Genomic DNA, 23710 nt, shown 5'->3' on the forward strand with positions numbered 1-23710 from the left:
AGCCATCTAAAAAGGTTGAGACCCACCTCTAATGTTGCCCCCTCTTGACTAAATCGCACCAAACTTTGCAAATTAGATCTAAATTCTGTTTGCAAACTTATGTGCAGATTCGTCAAATGGCATCACATTTATAAGCCTTTACAATATTTTGGGAACCCCCTCTACTGTTGTTCTCTCTTCACAAAACAGCACCAACCTTTGAAGAGCCATTCAGAATCAGCTCTATAATGGAATTCCAACATTTCATGCATTTTCATTGAGTGGCGCCAAAGTTATAAAACATCCAAAAACTGCTTTTCTCCAGCCCTGTAATGCACAAATAAGCATAAATGCCCCTGAACATCTAAGATGTTCGCAAACATCACTGGACTGTTCACAGACATCTGGGAAGAAATACGCCAGTTGTTTGTCTTTTGAAGGCCATATCCCATCCCTTCCTCATCACCCTTAACCTACCCAAAGGGCAATGTTGTGTTTTTTAAATCTGACGCACCTCACATTTTTTATTGATCAATCAGCAGGCATGTCTGATGGCTGCTGACATCACGCCACCCTCTGGACCAATCGGAGGCCCGCCCGCAGACCGAACAGGAAAGTGAGTCCACGGATCGTACCCAGATATCCTTTAACGAGGTATGAGGGCCCATAACTATGGTACGACCCAAGGGCAAGATCAGTAGAGCTATTAGAACCCCTGTCCAAAGAGAATAACATTGTATGACAAATATATTGTTTATTATTGTATAGTTGGAATAGGGATTTAAATATTCCATGTGGAATATTTAAGTTTAAAAGAATAGGAATAATAACAGGACAAAAATATGTCATGTTTATTTATATTTATTTATTAATTTATTGCAGTACAGCTTAAAATGTGCAAACCTTTCGCACTATAACACCAACATTATCCAAGTTACATTCATTTAAAAACATTTTAAAAACAGTCCCTAAAAAAATAAATACAGCTCAGTTAATTTCTTTGGGAGTGTCAAATGTGCTACCAGAAATAGTCGTGACAAACTCCCAACTTGACACATTTCAGGAATAATTGTCTTCTTAACAAAATCAAGTTAGGACTTTCAATTATTAAGTGTTACAAAGACTCGACCTCAGCCTGGCAAAGACTGCACACTCTCTCCACATGTGGTATGCTTGCGCCAATAACTTCAATTGTTAAATATAGATTTACGCGGTTGGTGGTAACCCGCCGGTGCTACTGCTCTTCCCACATATTCCTCTTTGTGCCAAATCCTTTTTGGTTTTGGCAAACTAGTATAGCGCAATCCACAGATTTGCCAAAAACATTATTACAAAAGAGAGAGAGAGAGAGGGAATTGGGGTACTGAACTGAGAATATCTGTTTGGCATAGCAACCAGCAATGCCACGGCACGAAATGGCCAACTCACTAAAAACATTAATTTCCAAACTCCTCTGCCGTACTACCCTATGAGGAGCTCCTAACAAGATTTCATCCAATCAGCAGCTTTGTAAGAAGCAAGTCTGCCGGGCTTTCCAGTTCCCAGCTGCATAGTGATTTGCCTTTTGGGGCTATTGTGTGCTATGTAACGTACTACCGAGATCCACATGAGCAGAGCCTGGAGTGAGCAGCTGCTGCACACGTGATCATGCCAGCCCCCTCTCCCAGCTGTGTGCTGCTGGGGAGTACATGAAGTGTACAAGTGTCACGGCACAAAACACAAGTCTCTCGTTCTGTGGAGAGAAGGGAAGCCCACAGTGATAGACCAGAGTGAGCACAGCTGGGCTCAGGACTGGGGGAGTGGCTGCTTGGTCCACAGTTACTGCTCGAAGGGCAGGGCTGGGTGTGAAGGCAGCACTCTGAAAACGTATGGCAGTGCTGACTGGGGAATCTCAGGCATTCTGTAACCAGGACAGCACGACTGGAGTTAAGACTGGCACCCCACTGACCTGCCAATACGTGGGGAGCTCTGGTGCGGGGGGCTGTAATTTGTCTAGCCCTATAGGGATCTTCAACAGTGGTGTAAGTGTAAAAATAAAGTAGTGGAACTATGTTCCCTCTGCCCCGACCCTTCTCTGCCCACTTTCCCCGTTCTCAGCATCACCCCTCCCCCATTCAACCCCCATTTATGTGTCCTTCCTTTCCTCCACTCCACCCTGCAACATTGTGTTTTAAAACAGTTCTAGTAAGAATGAAGAAAACACAATGAAAGAAAATGGATTTAAATGATCACCATTGGTGTGCCATTGTCCCACTCAGCATGCATCTCCCTACAGCCTCCCCTTCACCACCCCCCATTTGCACCTCTTAAAGAACATGGTCAGCCAAATACACACCCCTCCTATTGCCTGCTAACAAGTCTGAGCCTAGAGCCATTCACGTGCAGATCACAATCAACCTCTAATTTTTCGGAATGGGGTTTGTATAGCAAACAGCCTGTTGAAATAAATAATCCTCTTCCAGCACCTGCGAGATAGCACAGTGCAATGTTGCACTGGCTTGATATCAGCAAGGCACAGGTTTGATTCCCCAATAGGGATGAAATAAAAAAGTATTATTGAAAACAGTGCCGTCCTGGAATGGTATCAAGGGAACAATGACGGGTTGCCCCGAAAATTAAGGGAACGTCATACCCTTTAGTACCTGCCCACTTTGACCTCTGAACCTCAAGGGACCCTGCAGGAATTCCTATCTGTAGGAGCCCCAGGCAGTTTATGAGCTGCATTGTATCTGCACATTTGAAAAAGGGTGTCTATGACATCAGCACCCATTGGCAAGCTGGGTCCAGCCCAGAGAACATGACCGCCCTCCCAGAGCTGGATGATTCACAGCTGCTGGAGTATCTGTGTGGCCACTTTCATGAGGGACTATGTTTGAAATCACGGGACTTGCACATGGGAGAGTTTCACAATGACATTGGATGGCATTGCATACAGTGAAAGTTCAATGAAGCTTCCTACAAATATATCAGCGAGCAGACATGCAATATGCAGCACTACAAACAAAACTGTCTCTAGGCTCTGTCTGGCTGCGGAAGTCCAGGTTGTTGTACGGGTACCCTGGTAGATGCCTTGAACTAGGAGTTGGAGTGTCTTCCCAAGATAGCACAGCGAGTACCAACCATTTTAATAGAAGTCTTAAAGTTGCCCTGTACAAGGTGGCAGTGGTTTATCTGGTCTTGCATATTTGTATTGTGGCACTCCATAACAAGATGTGCTGCTTTCAGCAACTTTGTAAGAAGCAGGTCGGGCGGGCTTTCCATTTCTCTGCTGTGGAGTGATTTGCCTTATTGGGCTATTTTACCTACTTGTGGGCTATCCTGGGCTACTTTCAGGGGTGATCCTTTGTATTCCTACCAAGCCTGCTTCTCTACTAGCACCCAGCCACCTCATGCCCTCTTGACCTCCACTCTCCCTACCCCACCCACCCTACTCCCACTCTGTCTACCCCAGCAACACCACCCCATTACATGTGCTGGTTGGGTTATGTTTTGGCTATTGTGGGCTACATTTGACTAGTCCCCCTGAGGCTGCTTTGTTGTTTGGTTCCTGCACCCAACCAACTACCACCACTTGCCACACTATCCCCCACTCCCTCTACCCCTCCACCCTTTTCTGACTCTCCCTACACCCACACTGCTCCCACTCTCTCTGCACCCACCCACCCTACCCCCGCTCTCTCTCTATCTCCACCCACCCTACCCCCACTCGCTCTCTATCTCCACCCACCATACCCCCACTCGCTCTCTATCTCCACCCACCATACCCCCACTCGCTCTCTATCTCCACCCACCATACCCCCACTCGCTCTCTATCTCCACCCACCATACCCCCACTCGCTCTCTATATCCACCCACCATACCCCCACTCGCTCTCTATCTCCACCCACCATACCCCCACTCGCTCTCTATCTCCACCCACCATACCCCCACTCGCTCTATATCCAACAACCCAATTTATACCCACTCTCTTAATCTCCACCCAAAAAAAACCCTCTCTCTCTACCCCGGGCATACCTACTCCCACTGTCTCTACCCCCACCCACCTAACCTCCACTCTCTCTACTGCACCCACCCAAACCCCACTGTCCCACCCTACCATACCCCACTCGCTCTACCCCAACCACCCAGCCTACACCCATTCTATGTACCCCCACTCTCTAATCCCATTTAGCCCACCCTACACTCGCTCTCTCAACCCCTACTCTCTCTACTCCCACCTACCCACACTTTCTCCAGCCCCATTCTCAAGTCACACCTTAGCCCCACTCTTTCTATACCCACTCAATCCCCACTCTCTACACCCTGACCCATCCATTCTACCCTACTCTCTCTACCCCATCCACCCACCCTACCCAACTCTCTCTACCCCACCTACCCTATTATCTCTCTTTACACCCACCCAGCCTTCCAACTCTCTCAATCCCCACCCAACCACGCTACCATCTCTCTCTACCCCACCCAACCAACTTGCTCTGTCTCCACCCAATCCTCAACCTCTCTACCCCCACCACACTGCACACCCTCTCTCTCTAACCCAAACACCCAATGCACCCCTTCCTTTCATACTGAATCCGACCCCCGGCAGGTCAGTGGGGTGCCTTCCCCACTCATCCTTTCTCTCACACGCTCACTTTATTTCTTACCCTCTTACTCTCACCCTTTCTTGGCATTGCCAGTGCCTGTTTTCTACAGAGATGGAGCCCCAGGAGGAAAACAGACCATAGAGAAACTAGACAATTCAGTAATACAAATGCTAGTGGCTTAAATAGCCTGTAAATTATAAACCACTAACCTGGGAATGCTCATGGAAGCACTTTTTTATGGAAATAATTTTAAAAAATGCAATACTTAATTTTTTTACAAGTCAGAAGGAAGAAGTCACGTGTATTAATTAGGACAGCATTGGCACGTGTTGGTCTAGAGATCACATTTGTCAATAAATGTGTTATGGGAGCTTTATTTTTCAGTGTTTTAGAATGTAATTATTTCTGTTTTCCTAAAAGAAAAGATTAAACTGCATAATACTTGGCTCTGTGTTGAATCGAATGATGATTTTCCGCAATTAAGTGCTAGGAACAATCAAAATGTCTTGCCACCAGTAAAAGGGCCACTTTCTGATGGCTACATATAAAGACACGAAATGTCTTACAGTACTGTTTAGATATTCTCAATCCCCTTCCTAGCTCCCCAGACTCTTTAAGAAATGCTGTCACTGAGCATGAATTCTTCAGACGATTCGGGGAGGCTGCAGCTGTGCATAATGGCAGTGTCTGCAGCAATATCATGGCTAGAAGAAGAAGCGCTCAAAAGAGAGGCACATTTGAGAGGCATCATATGGCGAATAGTCAGGACAGTGCAGTACACACTCCTCTGTTGCTGAGAGAAGCGCAAGCCGACTTCTTAGGTGGACATGCGCTGCTCGCTTGCCTGGTGAAGACTCTGAGCTGACTGTTGACCACATTATGACCACATTCTTTACCTTCAGCCCTCCAACAAAAGTCGACGATCTAAGGTGCCCAGTGTACTTCTCGAAACGATTTTGAACGCCCACTTCAAAAGGTTATCTCGGCCAGGGATGTCATTTGGGGGTCGGCAGGGGTCGCACCTGCATCCCCTGACATCTTTCTTGCACCCCTGTGGTCTCCCTGGCCACCCCTAACAAAAGAAATGTACACGAAAAATACATATATTTTAATGGAAGCTCTTGGGCTGTGGCCAGTGACATGTGGCTCTTTGTTTCTGGAGTAACTGATTGTTGGTTGGTTTATATATATGTAAAGCGCTTAAGTGTAAATGCTACATGATCACACATCATTACCATTTGGCCTTGGACGTCTGCTTGCATTCACAGTAATTTGGTAATATGGGCCCATACACACTGAGATTAATGATACATACAGTGATCCATTCTTGTATGAAATGTATATCACATTACAGTGATAATGAAACCATATTTTTTGTAGTGTACTTAGGAACAATGCCATGTGATGCCACTTCCTGTGTTGAAAGGTCATGTTCCATCGCATCCCGTGATTTCACTTTGTGGTGGGGTCAAATAACACCACTTCCTGTGATGTCATCAGAGGTCAAGGGTTGCATGAGATCACTTCTGCTACCCCTGGCATTTTGGTGAAATGACGTCCCTTATCACGGCGTACATTGTACTTCACCAATGAATGTACCGTAATGTGCTCTTTTCTTCTTTCAGGTTGGGCAACAACAAACAAATCATTCGAATAAATTTTAATAACGCAACACGAGATTCTGTCTTGGATGTACCTCTTGAAACGGTTCAGCCCTTCTATTCCGCACTGAGGGAATTTGTCACACTCATGAACAGACCCGAGCACACATTTTGCTACAAGATGAAACCTGGTAAGAATTAGTCCCTTGTGTTGAGCATCTTTTCTCCAATGCAAATGTTTTCTAGTGATTTGCATGCTTCTCTTTCCAGTACCTTTGTATTATGGCGGGAAAATCAATCAATAGCAGCACAGATGCATTCCACGCATGAACAAATAGAATGTACTATAACAAGCTCTTTCTTTGGTGTTTCATGTGAAAGGAGATTTGCTACATCCATTTAGCAATTTCAGAGCATTACACCGTGTAAGTGTATATTTATTGTTGTATTCCAATTCTAATATCTCCAACAAGATTGGACTAAGGGCTCACTCCCCTTCCTATGGGAAATTCTAAGTGTCGCGTGAGATAAAAGCGGTTAGTTTAGGCTGGTGGTCAGTATCCAAGCAAGGCAGGAATGAGCGGACACTGCTTGCCGCAGTCACAATTCAACACCTGCACCTTTTGCATAGAGTCATCCATGTGGGCCATATTGTTTCTGGCACCATCTAATGGTTGCACAGTTTCTTCTCAGCATGATGGGCTTAGTGCAGTGTGCAGTGAAAAAAAGCAGGGGCTTGACGTGTTCTGTGCTTCAGTGTAATGCCCAATTCCAGGAGAGCCCTTAAGGATAAACCCATAGGATCCCATAGCAGATTCAACAAGAAGAGTCCAAGTGAGCTTGTTGGAGGCCTTAAAACAGGTGCTGGTCAGCTCATACAAGAGAAAAAGAAACATATTGGCCCTCATTATGGGTCTGCCGGTGCTACCAGGGTGTTACCGGTAGACTCATCCTACTGTTTTTGCCGCCAAATATCCCGGTAATAACCAGATATTTCGAGTGGCAGAGGAATGGTAAGTTCCCATTCCTGTGGAGTCCCATTGGACTCTATGGGAATGGGAACAATGAAGCACTAGCACTGTTAGTAACGGTGCCAGTGCTTCAGTGAAAAATCTGCATGTAGGTGCTTGAACTACCGGAAGGTTGTAACCAGCACTTTTTCGGACCGGCAAACTTGTAACGAGGGTCATTGTCTTTGTAGATCCTTGCCTGATTTGTGACGGAATGGAGCAGTACTACTGACTCCCCATGGAAGCACATCTTCTAAAAAGAAGGAAACGTCCATTCTAGAACAAAGAGCTTGCAGGGGTGAATTGTTAAAATGAGCAACTGAGCTCTGGTCTACTTAGAGGGACAAAAGGGGTTGAACTAGCCTCCTAAATTGGAAGTTGATGGATTTTTTACTGAAGGATTGTGGTGCAGAGTGGGAAGAACTGACAGCCCGTGAGTATTCAGGAGTTGACATGCAGGTTTGGGGGTCACAACTTTCAGCCATCACCTGTGCTCTGCATTCTTTTTTCTGTGTACCCGTAACAAACTCCTCTGTCTTTGCCCCCGGGTTGTAAGGCCCCTCTCACTCTTCCAAATTTCAGATATGGCTGATGGCAATACGTGAATGGAAGGACCTCAACTTAGAGAGGGTGGTATTCCTCATTCTGGCCTGTTGAAATGAGTCCAGGTATCATCCCATCATTATGGGTTAAATTTACGGCCAGTTTAAATCAATTCTATTCTGTCAGACTGGGCGATAAATCCCGCATTTTTAATTAATCAGGCTGTCTTCCTCTTCACCCAAATTAGCTCAGCCGTGAGCTCCTATTATCACCTTCTAAATATTCTCGCAACTATTTGTCCCTTCCTGCCTCTTAGTAACCAACCTTCAGGAGAACAACTCCCATTTTCTCTAGCATTGCCTTTTGCAATTGTATTGATGCAAGCTGTCTGGCATACCCTATCAGGTGCTTGCAGAACATGTCTGCGTTCCTTCTATCAAGTGCCTAGATGTTTAAGCACATATTCTGGTGTTTTGTTAGCTATTCTGGTTACCCATTGACAGTCAGATTCATTTGTATACACTGTGTGCAGGCCACCAGGCCTTGAACAAATTGAGTCACCAATGTTGGTCTGTTCAACTGCAGAAATAACTCACCTCTCAGAGATCTGTCTTTACTTTCCTGCTTAAAATGCATCATTTTCACATACAGAGACTAGGTGGGTGATTTATTTCCCTGTTTTGACCCTCGCTCTCGGGACTGCTCTCACCATGATGTTTCCTGGCACAGAGGACCATCTATGATTCAGACAAGCTCTGAAAACCCATCCTTTTACATATAATATCTTTCTGCAAGCTTCACCACCAAGGAAGCCCATATAGTGAATGTCACACTTTAGAAGTTCGCTCTATATAACATAATATGTGACCCAGAATTAATTCTCAGTTGTATCATTATTTTTTTCTTTTTGTCTTTTATGCTTGCCCATACATTCGGGGAGGGGGGAGGGGGTGACTATGAACCTTTTTCCCCATTTCCCCTTTTGCTCACCCTCATTGGAAGCAGTCTTTTGCAACCTCACAGTGGTCCAGCGGAAAACAAGAATTTCAGAAATTTGACATTGGACTGACTTGGTTCAGGTATCTTCTTTATTTTTGGGTGGGGGCTACCTAATGTGAACTGAGAGGGAGGAGACTGTCAGAATCCCACATATTGTTTCCACATGTTGTATGAATTTCCCCCACAGCTTCCCTTTTCACCCACAGCATCAGTGGTCCATGAGGACATCTGAAAGGGATTTGCTTTCATTTTCTGATGTCTCTCATGGAATCCCAAGATTGAAAGTATACCTGCTCTTTACTAGTGCCCACCTGCAGCTCTCCATATAATCATTCTGGTGTGGTCATGTGTAGTCTGCCTCACTGTTACCATTGGCTCACTGTCCCCAGTGTTTGTGACAGAAATGTGGCTTCCATGCTTGTATGGGGTGCAGACATGGCCTTGAATGGTCCGCCAGCCTGATCCATGGTAGGCCTGAGCAAAGCGAGGGCCTTGGCTCAGGCTGTGGGGCGTCAAAGGCCATGTCCACCCCCGACAGCATGCATGAAAGCCATTTGCACCCCAGGGATCATCCAGGGGCCAGAATGGATTTATTTTTTTTCCTTGGAAGCTTTGCACTGCTTGTGTAGTCGAACTCCTGAGGGGAAAACAAGATAAAGATGGCCGCAACCATATTGAACAGGGACTCTGTCCCTTTTTCAAGCTCATGGTGGCCAGAGAGGAGGAGTGCTGATCCGGAGCACAAAACTCTGGTCCTCAGCATGTAAGTAGGGAGGGAATGGGTGGGGAAGGGGTTGGATTGTTTTGGGGGCTTGAGGGATAGAGAGGCAACAGAGAGAGGCTCCCTGTTGTCTCCCCACATTCAAAAATAAATAAAAAATGGCACAACCTGGGGAAGGGCCACGGGTGGCTGGAACAGCAGACGCCGATTGTGTATCCGCACCCGCTGTTCCAGCCACATGTTTGGCTGATGGTCCCTCCCCGGGTGTGAATATAGTTCAGTCATTTTTTGCTTCTTTGGTGTAAAGAAAGAAAAACAATAATATTCCCTATTGTTCCTTCATGCAGGATTCCCTATATCATACCTCCCAACTCACACGCTAGCCTAACGGCCCATAGAAGTTAATGGGCTTTCAGTGGCCAGAAATAAAATGGGGTGTTTTCAAGCGCTCTGGGCAACGAAACGTAGAGAGCTATGCTATATTGGACACTAATAAGGGATAGTGAAAGAAGAACTTAGAGCATAAATGTTCAATAGCATACCATACATAGAAACCTACAACTCATAAATATCCTACTTATAGATGGTTGTGTAATAAAAAAGAAATAGACGTCCATATACCTTGCTCAGAAAAGTCAGCTATTATCATGTTTATAGCAAATCAGTTCTTTCTAAAACAGATTATAAAGATCAAAAATGTATAAAGTTTTGACATTGTCTCTGCCATTAATGGTTAAAATAAGTAAGATTTTTAAATACTTGATGAGCATTCATTAACCCCGGGATGTGCATGTGATCTTTCTTTGTGTAGGACACATCGTAACATTTGACAACTGGCGGATCCTTCATGGCCGCCGCAGCTACCAGTCTGGGGAACGCATGCATCGGCACCTTGAAGGCTGCTATTTGGACTGGGACGTGGTGATGTCACGAATGCGACGTTTGAAGCACTCACTCCACGGCGCGGAGAACTGAAAATTGGAGCTTCTGTTTTTGCTTAACAAAAGACATCATTATCTCTTCTTTACAATATTCTGTAGTAAAATAGTGACATTGCACAGACGAAAATGGAAAGTCCAATGTTACTTGTGATCAGCAGTATTGCACAGTCGATAAACACTGCCTTAATCATACACTAATGTGCTTTATAATACAGTTGAACTGAAATTCAGCTTCGACTAAGTAGTCGCCTGGATTCAGACTGAAAATGAGCTAATCGGCTCCAGCCGAATACTTAATTAATTATTAGTCAAATCCAAATAGTTTCCCCCACCAAATACATTAAGTACTGCTTTGCCTGCAAGCCTGGAATCATGGCATAGCCTGGAATCGTAGCATGTCCTGTTTATCCTTTAAAAGGGTCATTAAACAAATGCTGCTATCCCTTTGTTGATTGAGTACAGGCAAAGCAAAGGTGTTAAAGTGCAAACAAAGTCCCTTCTCTTCATGTACTGTACAAACAGACTTTCATCTGGTGGTCAGCTTGGGAGGGGTGAGGTGAAGTAAAAGGCTGTCTCTGAATGTGTCTCGGGTCTCCTCTGTATTTTGCTATTGACCATTGAGCTTGAGCAATTGTTTATGAATTTGCTATTGGAAAATTGTATTTATTTTGGGCGCTTATTGAATTGCTGATGACCTGTGTGAGAAATCCGAAATTTACAGGTCCAAGTATCCAATCCAAATAATGTAATTAAGTGAGTTGATACAGCTATTGCAGAGATCCCAGTAAGTTCCAAACCCTGAGTAAAATAGCTCAGGAAACGGTGTGCCTGCAGCAAAGGACTGGATTCAGCCTGCAGGCTAAGGTTATAAAGCAAGTAAGATGGCTCATTGGGAAGTGTGCCTGTGGCAGAGATGTGCTTGTAATAGTGAAACATAGGTTACAGTTCCTCCTCTCCAACTTTCTCATGTTGCCACAATGAGTCCCTTTAAATTGTAAGAGAGATGTTACTGAAGAAGGTGGCTATATTTTTGTAACCAAAATGCCAAGTCTGTGTCAGCAGAATTATTCTTACAGGAAAAGGGCCTAGGCTTAAAAAATCAAACAAAGCATAAACAAGCATATTGACTAATGATGAGAGAACCGAAACCCCTTTTTTCAGAACCTCCTTTGTTTGCATAACAGAGAAGTGAGAACTTGAGGGATATTTTGGTCTGTACTATGGATCACACACCGACACAGCACTCACAAGAAGAAAGGGCGCATATCCCTGTTTTAGCTGTGGCAACAGTTACAGTGTCACTAAAGGTCCATATGTGTTCCACCCACAAACAGGTGAAAAGATTAAGACGAAAGACTTTGCTACTCTCATGCTTCGACTATTGAAAGAAGATTTCAGTGGGGGAGGTGAGGGGTTTACCGGATACCCTGACAAATCACAATGCGATAACAGGAATTGGATAATATGCTTGTTAACTGAGGACACAACATATGCAATGTGAATAGTTACCTATGAAGGAATATTACTACATTGCCTCTTTCTTCTTTCTCTTTTCTTTGTCCTATACTGTTAAGTCTATATTATTGTTTTCTCCTATCTAATGGTGCTCGTTGGCATATGCTGACATCTCACATCTCTATATAACTCTGTACATCCTTAGAAAATGGTCACCTCACTCTGACCTTTTTGGTTATTATAGTCTCAGTACTGTGAATATAGAGAGCTATGTTCCAAGCTTTCTGCATATTCATCTGTATGTCAATAATGGATGATGTTGCACAGGTCATTATGAGCAGCATTCGATGCGTCATTATTAAGGGTTGCTCATTCTCTCTTTTTTTTCAACAGAGCTGTGTTATTTCTCTGCCTAGCATTAATATCTTTTTATGTCATATATTTTTTCAGTTGGAGCTTTTAGGATCACAATCTGCAAAGTATAGATTTTTATGTGGATTTTGTGTTGTGATTGTTCATATACATATTGAGGCTTTGACAACGCACAAGAGGCAGTCGTATCACAGGATCTGCACACGAGCATCAGCTGTTACAAGCATACCATTGTTTCAGAGATTTATGTACGTAATACGGAACAGATAGGATCACGTGTTTGAGCACATATGATTGTTGGACGTTGAGGCAGTCACATGGCACGAGATGTTGACCGATTGTGTTTAAAGTAGTGCTTCCAGTACGCGCTCTACGTTGCAGAAGTATAGTGCCATCTGCGTATCATTTCTACAACTTTCAGGTAACGGTGTGTTAGGAGTAGACCTAGTTTACAGAGACGTGATATTGGCAGTATTTATAATGAATGATTGAATGTTTCCATTTACCTACGCAGCTGAAGGTTAGAAGACACGCACTGTGCAGTGGTAATTCATCTTGCTCTGAGGGCAGTCACACATTGGCTCTTTCTTTGCAGGTACGGGACCATGTGTGAGTGTTTTGTATGGTTTATTTGTTCCAGGAAATGGTTAATTGCATGGGTTTTTTGCAAAGTGGACTGCAAAAATTAAACCTAGAAGTGTTTTTTGTTTTATTATGCAAAGGTGATCTTTGTGTTTGCATTAACATATTGCCAGGTTAGCTATTCATCTGTGTTTGTCTGTTAGATGTATTCCAATCACACTATGAGGTTTGACCCAGTGTGGATCCAGCGAGTGTGTTCATAGTCTTGTTGACTACTTTAATCTTTATGGACAAAGGGTGTTGTTGCTCTGTGAGTTTCACTTTGAAGACACTTCTCGTGAGTGGTCTAGTCTATTTCTGGTTGCAGAGTGACCACGGTGGCCTAGGGAAAAAGATGATTCTAGCGCTCAGATTAAACTATGCTTTATTTAATTGCAATGCTTTACTGACATGTTCCCTTTTTTATTTTTTGCTCTGTCTTCTATTTTTTATGGTTTTTTGCACTTTTCTGCGCATTACTACAGCAATTGCGCATTTCTCCATGTTGATGTGCACAATGGTTTACTTTATTGAATGACTGTATTTTTCGATTTCATCCATTTTGATATGTAACATATAATTAATGGGGAATGTGGTATGCACCTGCCTGGTGGTTGCTGCATCATTATTTTCAACAAGCACACTTATGGGGTATTTGGTTACATATGGTTGACATGCTGTAATTTCCATTATTAAAAACTGTGCTATGCCACATTACTTAATTGAACTGTTCACAATGATCCCGTTGTTCATGGATCATTGGGACTCAATTTGATGTGTCATCTTGCCATTGTTCTATTTGGGTCTGGGGCCCTATTGTTCAAATCTTGTTTCATTGCCGTTTGCAAAATCAAGAACCTTCCCTGATGAAGTACTTCAATGTCTGAAATGCATTGTCTTTTTGTCAAATTCCCTCAATTACCAGTCCAGTTGATTAAAGAACACATTTCATGTTGATCATATTAAGATTGAGTTGGGCTTAATTTATTGAATTTTGTTCAAACAACAATGGATATATGCAACAAGCATTAATTAATGTTCTCTAGCTTTGTGTGCTAGACTAAGTGAGGGCAGCCGTCACTGTCGTCTTTCGAGCCTATTGCTGTATGTAAGTTAGTGCCCAGTGTGCAGGCCCTTTTGAGAGGGTGTGCACCCCATATGTGATTAAGGTAATCCCCACTTAGTGAAATTAATCATTGTTATTGAATTAGAGAGGTGCCCGCTCACTAATTTGCTTTTGAGAAGAAATATTCTTTCCAATATTAGAGGGTTAACAATGAGGGTTATTTGTTTAATAAAGACAAGGAGATACAAGTTTACAATTTAGAACTATTGCACAAATGGATGTACAAGTGAAACAAATAAGTCAAATAAAGATCTGAAAAACAAATCGGCACTGTCCCTTCCCTATAGGGTCAGCCGAGAACCATGGCTTACTCAGCATTTCCTATATATTTGTGTCTGGTTTCTTTTACCATTTCCCAAAGCACCACAAACATACTCCACTCAATAGGAAATACTATTTATTATTCAAAATACATGTTTTAAATGCCTCATCCCCACTCAGTACCACGGGTAGAAAGCATGGTTTTAGCATCCCAGAGGTTTGAATTCAGTAGCACTCCAGCAGTCAATAGGGTGCTAATAGATGTAATCACTCCTGTTGTGCTTCAGTGCCTTGCTGGAATCAGAAGGCTAAAGATGGGCAGGTCCAAAAGGAACATTTGAAAGCACAAGTAAACAAATCCTAGAATACAAACTGAGCTGGTATTGAACAGTTTATTTTCTGATAATCTATTCCTTTCATGGTGTATACAAACATCTCCAGTATACAACAAATAAATGAAATGCAATAAAGAATGGCTTTATATATTTTAAAGTGTGTCTTTTATGTACAAAGTGTTTTTCTTCTCTGCATATCTGTTTTTATTAAAAAGGCAACTATTCGGCTTTGTATTCGGCTCCAGCCATATACTTATCCAACGATTCGGCATTCAGACACATATTTAAATCTATTATTTGGTATACCCCTACTTTAAAATATGTAGCTTCATTGTACTTTTTTCAGTCCTGGCCCTCATAAGTCTGGAAAATCGATTGCTCTATTGCAAAGACACGTGGCTGTTATGTACCTGGACATGCAGTCTCTTCAATGCAATCTTATATACATGATGTACTTTAAAATGGAGCAGATTGTAAAAGAAGGCACTGTTGGATGGGGAAGGATTATTTACATTTTATTTTACCTCTCTTTTAAATTAACAATATGTAGAGTTTCAAAATTGTGCCTGCTGTTTAGATTTCCCGCAATGTATACTTCATAAAATAACTGAACACATGAGTTAACCAGAGAGTGCTTTCTGGAGGACAATAGCAGGACCTGAAGGCATATTCAGTTTGCATTTCTATTATATGGTCCCTCAGTCACATTATGAGTGCAGGCAGCTAGAACTAAGTCTTTGAGTTTATTGCTTCTGCTCCACCTGTTCAACCCACCAGCTCAAAAGCTATGGCCAGACCTATGTATAAGGGGTGTATCAGCCAATGTGTTTCCCAGAAGTAGGCAAACACTACCAAAAAAGAAAATAGTAAAAATACTCCCAGCAAAAAATCAGAAACGGGATCATTGGAGCATGTCCCCCCTTCTTTCATCCACAGAGCTCCATGGATATGTTTGGACAAGCAGTACATGTAGTGCAACAGGAAGAGCCTCTGTTACTATTACTGCTTGATCAAGAGTGATACACGTTTCTTTTAATGTGCATGAATAACTAGGTGCAAATTAACATTTATTACACAAGGATTCTGTTTTACAATTAAAACATATTTGTACTCACATATTAAATACTCCCATGGAGAGTGGGACTTACTTTTTCACGACCTAAAAATCATTCCCAACTTTACAAAATAGGGAGTCAAATTCTCCCACTTCAAATTCATATTTGGAGCACTGCCTAAGGCCCTATTTGAAAAAGCATATTGCTGTTCTCTTATTGTTCTAAGACTAATGGTTTAGCATGGTGATGCATCATTGCGTTATTTTGTTCCTAAATCAGTTATTTTGTTCTAAGTCATTTTGTGTCATTCTGTGTTTTATCATTGTGACATATTGCCATCTTGCGGATGAAGGTGTTTTGGTGACTGAAGCGAACACCAGCCCAAAGGTTGTGGTGCTAGTTAGCCTGGAGGTAACCTGAATTAATTATTCCCAAGAAGTGGGTAACAGTGCACCGGACTTCTGAAAGACCATATGACCACAGCCTTGAAGCTCCCATGTCTGGGTTGACAGCAAAATACTTTGCAGGATGGTAGACCTGTATTTTAGGGGCATCCTTTTTCGAAGGCTGGGCTGCGGTCAAACATTTTAATGCTGGGAATAGGTTTATTTTGTATTGTGTGATAGTTCGGAGGGGTGGAGAGCGAGGGAGGGCAGTGTAGACCTATGCACGGCTAAGGTCTTTTTGGGCATTATTATTATTATTATTATTATTATTGTTATTATTATTATTATTATTATTATTATTATTATTATTATTATTATTATAGGATATTTATTAAGTGCAGAACCAGGAATAGAGAGCTTTACAAATCATAGGAGCAAGCACACAATGAGGGAATCAGAGATACAAGGGTGTGGGAGCTCACAACATGGAATTGTGGTCAATTCAGCAGCAAGAAATCTACAGGCAACTACAGGAGGAAACAGGGGCGGGCAGATCACCCAATCGCATGTCGGGTAGGGAGTGAGGGTGTGTGGACCTAGGTGTTATGTAAGTGATTTCAATCAGCCACACACCCAAGTCTCGCCCAGCAAATGGTGCGCAACTGAAGCCCTTATTTATTTTTATCTATAAGTTCAATATTCTGGATGATATACCACTCATATCACACCCTTCTCAAAATACCCCCAGGTTACATTAAACCAGGAATGAGGCTAGTTGTAAAGTTAATTATTTATTTATTTGTTTAGAATTAAAAATCACAATATTTTTTTATAGGTAACAACAATCACCAATGGGTGACAAGAACAATGAATAATATCCTTAATGCACTGGGAATCAGGAAATTAACACAAAATGAATGCAGCAACGAAAAGAATACTGTTGGGTTGGTTTGGAACAGATAGCACTATGGTTAGAAGTTCCCCCTGCAACACTCCTCAACCCACCAATAGGCAATTTTAAATAGAAGTGAGGAGGGAGCAGGTACTCTGGAATAATACAGAACAAACAGAATGTCACTCCCACCTTGCCCCCTTAAACACAAGAGAAAAACGGAATTGACTTTTCAACTGCCAGTGTGGCTTTGAAAGTGGCTGAGCAAAACACCATGTCATAATAAAACAGACCCATGGCCCTAATGCCAACCCAAATCCTCCCCGTGCCCCAGTACAAGCACGCAACCATCCATTGCACCCACCCCCAAATTACCCATGCCATGAGAGTCTTAAAAGAACCAGCATGACCATGCATAAATGTACTTATTATGTTACCCAAAAGAAGGGACACTTACATCATCACTAAAACAACATGTTATCCTCAAACATTTACAACCTTACTGACAGCCACTAAACCAATGTGGGCTGTGTGTACAAATAATTAATACCAATTACAAACTATTCACTAAATAACATATTTTAATTAATTTACTTATTCATAGCACAATTATCAACAACATTAAAAAACATATACACCACATAAAAGTATACAATATTAAAAAAGTAGTTTTTCCACCACACAGAATCAAGTACACATATGCTTGATATAATCCGCAATAGCATCTTAATTTTTCTTGTTTTCTACTGCGTACACACTTATATAAGTTTCTGTCCTTGGTGTTGTTAATAACTGGACATTCTTCAGGGGCAGAATATGACTTGTGCTTTCTGTAGGCTTTTCTATTCTCTATAATCCTGGTTCCTATAAATGAGGGTGATTAAACGGGAGATAGATAGCTTAGAATAACACAACAGTTATAAGCATTAAACATCAACTGTTATTTATGACACATTTAATATTTTAATAAAGACATAAAAACATTTTTTACAAGTCCGTTGTAAATCACTAAATAAAACACTCTAAAACAGTGACAGTATCATACCCTAATGGGCAGGATTGACATCAATGTTAATCAGATCAGTAATAATGCAGAGTATCTAACATTTAGATCTCTAGTATTGTCCTTATCTCGACATTTCTCGTATTGTTATGGTCAGAACATTAAACCATTGTGTAGTCTCGACATGTTTCTGTTCGATGTCAATTAATACAGAACTTTCTTCAGGAGTATAGTCACTACGATTAAAAAACCACAATCTAAACTTTGGATCTGTTAAGCCGAAGAATCTTCTGGCTGAATGTGGGAAGTGTACACGACAAATCTGGCGTGTTTTCAAATGGTTGTAACTTGTCCCTTCTGTGGAGTTATTGCAGAAGCTGGCTTAGTTTAGGCTTATTTTAGGCTTCTGTAGGTGAAGAACCCTTAATAAGGGATAAACACCCTGAAGTGTTCAGGGTGAAGATGGCTAAATGATCCTTATAACGAGGTCGATTAGAAAGACTCTTTCTGCAACTTTCCGAATGATTTGTGTTCGGCAGAGAGAGGCGTGGCTCGTTTTAATGAATCGCCCTATTCTTTATTAAAGAATGAAGTGAAGGTAGGGCCTACCTTTGAGGGAAAGAGGGCGAATTTAACCGGCTACAGTGATGTCCCGCAAAGGACTGGCTCAATTGAGATACCATTTACGGTCATTCTAAAGACGCTTCACTACACAGAAGCCGACTGTAATCAACACAGCTTCACTTCATTCTTTACTAAAGAATACAGCTATTCATTAAAACGAGCCACGCCTCTCTCTGCCGAACAAAAATCAGATACCTAATAAAAAACACATGTCCCTCTTCACCCAAAGGGAATTAGGTATAGGGGCGTAGTTCTCACCTCTGTCTACAGGATGGATTTTCTTACTTTCAGAGGAGGTTATCAAGTTCTTCTTGAAATTCTTTTTACAAAACGGCCAACACTGTACCCCAATCGAAAGGTGTGGATAGCTAGATCTTTTCCTCACCTAATGTAAAGTACATAAAGCTTCATCAGTTTATTTACAATTCCGCAAACACCTAGATATTAGCAGATATACCTAGGTACCCTTACCTCAATATAGGTCAAGCTGCATAAATTAAGCAGGACCTAGGACACCCACTCTTCCAGTCACATGTACTGTAAAAGGGTCATCAACCATTTAGTAGGTCAAATGGATTACAATGTCAGGTCTGTAAGAAAAAAACTACATGTCAGGCCTATAATACTAAGCAGACCCATCATTGTTTATCTAAGGAGTCACTAATACTAGCTGTAAGAGTACAGGAAATGTCAACTATACTTAATCCAGCTCCAATCCTTCGCTTACCTCTATTAATGGGACAACATTCCCATATAATTACTCCAGTCCGAGAATCTGTGCTCCTGCCAAAACCCGAGTGTTCAGCCCTTAAATATCCGCGGGATGTTCGTCTCATCACGAGTTAGTGACGTAATCACATCCAACGTAACGTGATGATGTTTCCTTTACGTCCCCAATCTCCAATCCTTCATCGTCTAGGTTCCTAGGAGTATGGTCATGAAAAACAGACCTAAAACGACCCACACCTTGGATCATACTATTTAACATAGGATCAGCACAGAAATTAAATAAATGTTGCCATTGCAGAGTACATCGTAACGTCCACAAAGGGAATGACCAAAGGAAATGCAAGACTCTGCACCATGTCAGTATTTAACCCGCTGATTGTGTAGATTATTTTCATTTAACATTATGCCACTCAATATTCTCATTCGGCCCTGTCACATGGCTGTTGGTCAAAAAAATACGTTTTTGTTCCAAATTAATTAATTTTCTATTGATTTCTTCCTGATTCTTTCCTCTGATCTTCTTCAGGATGCACCACTCAAATTCAATAAAGGAATGGCCCTTCTCGTCAAAATGTTTGACTAATGGGGCTTTGTCAGTGTGATTTTTTTAGGCAGCTCTTATGTTCAATCATGCGTGTCTTGCATTTCCTATTGGTCTTCCCTATGTATAATAATACACAGGGACATCTAATCATGTAAATTACATTATCTGTTTGACAATTAGCATGTTCTTTCATTGTCCACTCTGATTTTAAGCCTAAATCGATGGAAGTCATTATACATGTTTGGGGGCACATGACACAATTGCCACAAGGATGGTGTCCTACTAACCTGGGTAAACCCCAGAGAGTACTTTGTCTTGTCCCAAAGCTGCCTGTTTTCTGAATGTCATTTTTCATGACTAGATTCTGAATATTTGTGCTTTTTTTCAAAGCCACTAATGGTTGTTGGATGGTCATGATTTTCTTCCAATTTCTACGAACAATGTTCTTTACTTTATAGGAAACATTTCTAAAAGTGTTCACAAACACCAAAGGGCTATCCTGTTTCTCTTTGTTCCTTTTTTCAAACAAAGCCTTGCGATGGTTAGTAAATGCTTGCTTGGCAGATTGTTTCACGATTTTGGCTGGATACCCTCTATTTGTTAGTTTTTCAATCAATATTTTGGCACCTTCTTCATAGTCTGACTTTGTACTGCTATTGCGTTTCAAACGCAAAGATTGCCCAAACGGTAAATTATCGCGTACATGCTTGGCATGATGACTCCCATAGTGAAGTAAAGCATTTCTGTCAATAGTTTTCACCAATGGTTTAACCAGCAGTTGGTTGTCTTTATGGTAAATAGTCAAATCTAAGTAGTTCACTTCACTAAGACTCACAGATGCTGTAAATTTCAGGTACCTATTTTGGTTGTTCAGCCAAACTAGAAAATTGTTTGCTTCTTCCATTGACCCATGCCACACCACAAAAACATTGTCGATGTATCTTAGCCATTGTGTTATAGATGGTTTAAAAGGATTCACCTCGGAATAGATCACTGTTTGTTCCACCATATCAACGTATAGGTTGGCTAGATTGGGGGCCATGGCTGCACCATGGACGTTCCTTCCACCTGTACATAAAATTGCCCTAAAAATTGAAAAAAGTTATTGATCAGGGCTATTTCCGCACACCATACAATAAACGCATTGCTCAACGGATGGTTATCTTCTCATTGTAACAGCGTTTCTTCCACCACTTCCAGGGTGCTCTTTGGGGAATATTGGTGTAAAGGGATTGAATATCCAAACACATCAAAACATCTCTAGTTGGATCAAAAGACATTCCCTCTATTTTCACAATGGCGTCCCTGGTGTCCTGTACATAACTTCTCATTTTCTTGACACATGGACATAAATAGAAGTCTACAAATTTAGACAAAGGTTCCAAAATCAAATCGACACCCGAGACAATGGGTCTGCCTGGTGGTTTCTCTTTATTTTTATGTAGTTTCGGTAGGATGTAAAAAATGGGAATTCTCGCTGTCTCCCTAGTCAAATAATCCCCTTCCTGTTTACTGATTAATAGCAGCTCTACTGCTCTGTCTACTTTTTCTCTTATCTTCTGGATGAGGCCAGGACTAGGATCCTGATCAATTTTCTGATAGCTGTTGTTGTCTGCTAATAATCTGTGGCACTCGTCTATATAATCTTTTTTGTTTAAAATGATGATAGCGCCACCCTTATCTGCCTGTCGAATGACAATCTTGTCATTTTTTCCCAGGTTACGTAACTGAGTAACTTCTGCTTGACTCAGGTTAGAGTTTTTAGACATACCTTGTCTTTCGAGTTTCTCTATATCTCGTAAAACCTTTTTTTCAAAAACCAATGATTCCGGAGAATGAGTCTGCGGAGGGGGACAAAAAGTGGAAGAATTTCTCAGGCCACTAAAATTAGTATGGGTACTCGAGGGTAGATCTTCAAAAAATTCTTTCAAATGTAATTTGCGCATGAAGGCATTGAATTCCAATCTGAATTCAAACGGATTATGATGTTTGGACACTACGAAATTTAGACCTTTGTTCAGACAACGTTCTTCCTCCTTGGAGAGAATCTCGCTGGATAGATTGACTACCAACCCCGGTAGCTGCATGTCTGCATTCGATCCGTTGTCCACTCTTGCCGACTGTTCCCTCATAATGCATAAATGTACAACAGAGCCACACAGTGGCAACACATGACTGAGGCAATGCTCATAGAGACATGCACAAAACCAATGAGAGTACACAACACCAATAATGAAAATATATGAAATGTATTAAAAAACATAATAAATGACATAATGAAAATGACATATTCAAATGAAGAAATAATGAAAGCAATACCAAAATAAAAGTAAAATTGAATGAAAAACAAAAATCCACGACATGAAAACTGAAAAGTGCTCCATCGCCAAAGTCCATATAAAGTCCATAAAAATCAAAGCACAAAAAACCATTGCTCCATGGGATGATGAAATAACGTAAGAATGTACAAGTCTGGTACTATTTACACTGAAAGTCAGAAGGGTCCATGATCCCAAAACAAAAGGAAACCTACCAAAAAACCTATACAATATACAACTATATACAAAGAGTGTAGCAAAGTCTGTGAACTCCAAATAAAAATATAAAACAAATGAAACCTAAGCCTAAATAACTATATACAAAGGCGGCGGGCTGGTCCGACGGCTCACTTTTTGATGTTCCGGGCCAAGGCATCATCAAACTCCACGTCGATGTTCCGGAGGCAGGCCTCTTCCCTGGCCTCGAGGTCTTGCGGGGATGCAGCCATCGCCTCCCCCACACCCTGCGAGTTGCCTCGTGGTACTCAGCCCACCTCAATGCTCTGTGCATGGAGTTCTCCGCCCTGACCATTGTGAGCCGTGCCCTCTCCGCCCGCTGCCGCTCTGCACATATCTGCTGGCCCAACCGCTGCCACATGGAAGTCACTCCCAATCCAGGGTCCTCCTGCCCACCGATGATGTTGATGGCCCCAGGCCACATGCCTCCTACGCTGAGCCTGCCACCGCCACCTTTCTGCTGCCTGCTGCCACCACCACGACTGCCTCCGGGTAGATGGCAACCCAGGTGCCCTGCTTGAATGTGCCTGCACATCGTCCGCTGCCAGGGGTCCAGTTGCTGGGGTGACCACCTGTGCTGGAGCTCCGACTCCCGACTGTGGCAGGGATGGGATCTCCACCAGCCTGGCTGCGTTGGTTGAGGCAGGTCCACATGGGGCCCTGGTGGCATCTGGGCCAGAAGACAACACAGAGAACGACTGGCGTATAGTATGCACAGAAGAGGAGAGGGCCGCAAGACAAGTGCAACACATGGAGGAAACCCGCGACCATGATCCCTTTCATCTGGGCCACGTTGGCACACGTCTCTTCGTGATGACGTGCGTGGTCCACCCGGGAAGCACGTTCGTCATCACGAATTACACGTGTGCGCAACGCGACACCAATGAGGACGGACTCAATCCTGTCACGGGTCCCCACGTCCGCAGGTAGAGGAGTACCAGATGACATGGACCTCCCCACTACCTGCGGACGGGCCTGGGATGGGGCATCCCTGCTGGTGCATGGTGATGCAGTCACAGTGTCAGGGACAGTGACATGCACAGGCCCCTTCGCAGCGACCTGTGCTGCCTCTTGCCCCTGCCCCTGGACTGCACCACTTGCACCAGTGGTACCACCCCCACCAGGCCCCATGTGCAGCTTGGAGGCAGCCTCCTCCGTACACACCACCAACCTGGGTGGCTCTGCACCGTCTACCGCCGTCGCAAGCCCCTGTGGGGGCTCACCCGCCCATTCCGCTGCAGCCATAGTGGCAGATGCGGGACCTGTCCCCTCGCTCCCGGATGATGGATTTTCCTGGGAGGATGACTGGGCCTTGCGTCGCCAGCCGGTGGAGGCCTCCCTGCCGCTTTCCTCCACAGCGCCGTCTCCGCCCTTT

General features: G+C 42.8%; 1 protein-coding gene across 1 annotated transcript in view; it reads left to right on the top strand.

Moving 5' to 3' along the window:
- The window catches only part of BBOX1 (gamma-butyrobetaine hydroxylase 1), a 552973-nt gene extending 539182 nt beyond the window's left edge, over positions 1-13791 (top strand). The window contains exons 7-8 of the mRNA XM_069623505.1: positions 6188-6354; positions 10248-13791. Coding sequence (XP_069479606.1) covers positions 6188-6354; positions 10248-10411 — 331 coding nt within the window. The 3' untranslated portion in view covers positions 10412-13791. The remainder of the gene's footprint in view (positions 1-6187; positions 6355-10247) is intronic.
- The last annotated feature ends 9919 nt before the right edge of the window (positions 13792-23710 follow it).

Source organism: Ambystoma mexicanum, chromosome 11 (genome assembly GCF_040938575.1).
Source record: "Ambystoma mexicanum isolate Mex_15411 chromosome 11, UKY_AmexF1_1, whole genome shotgun sequence".
Classification (NCBI taxonomy): Eukaryota; Metazoa; Chordata; class Amphibia; order Caudata; family Ambystomatidae; genus Ambystoma; species Ambystoma mexicanum.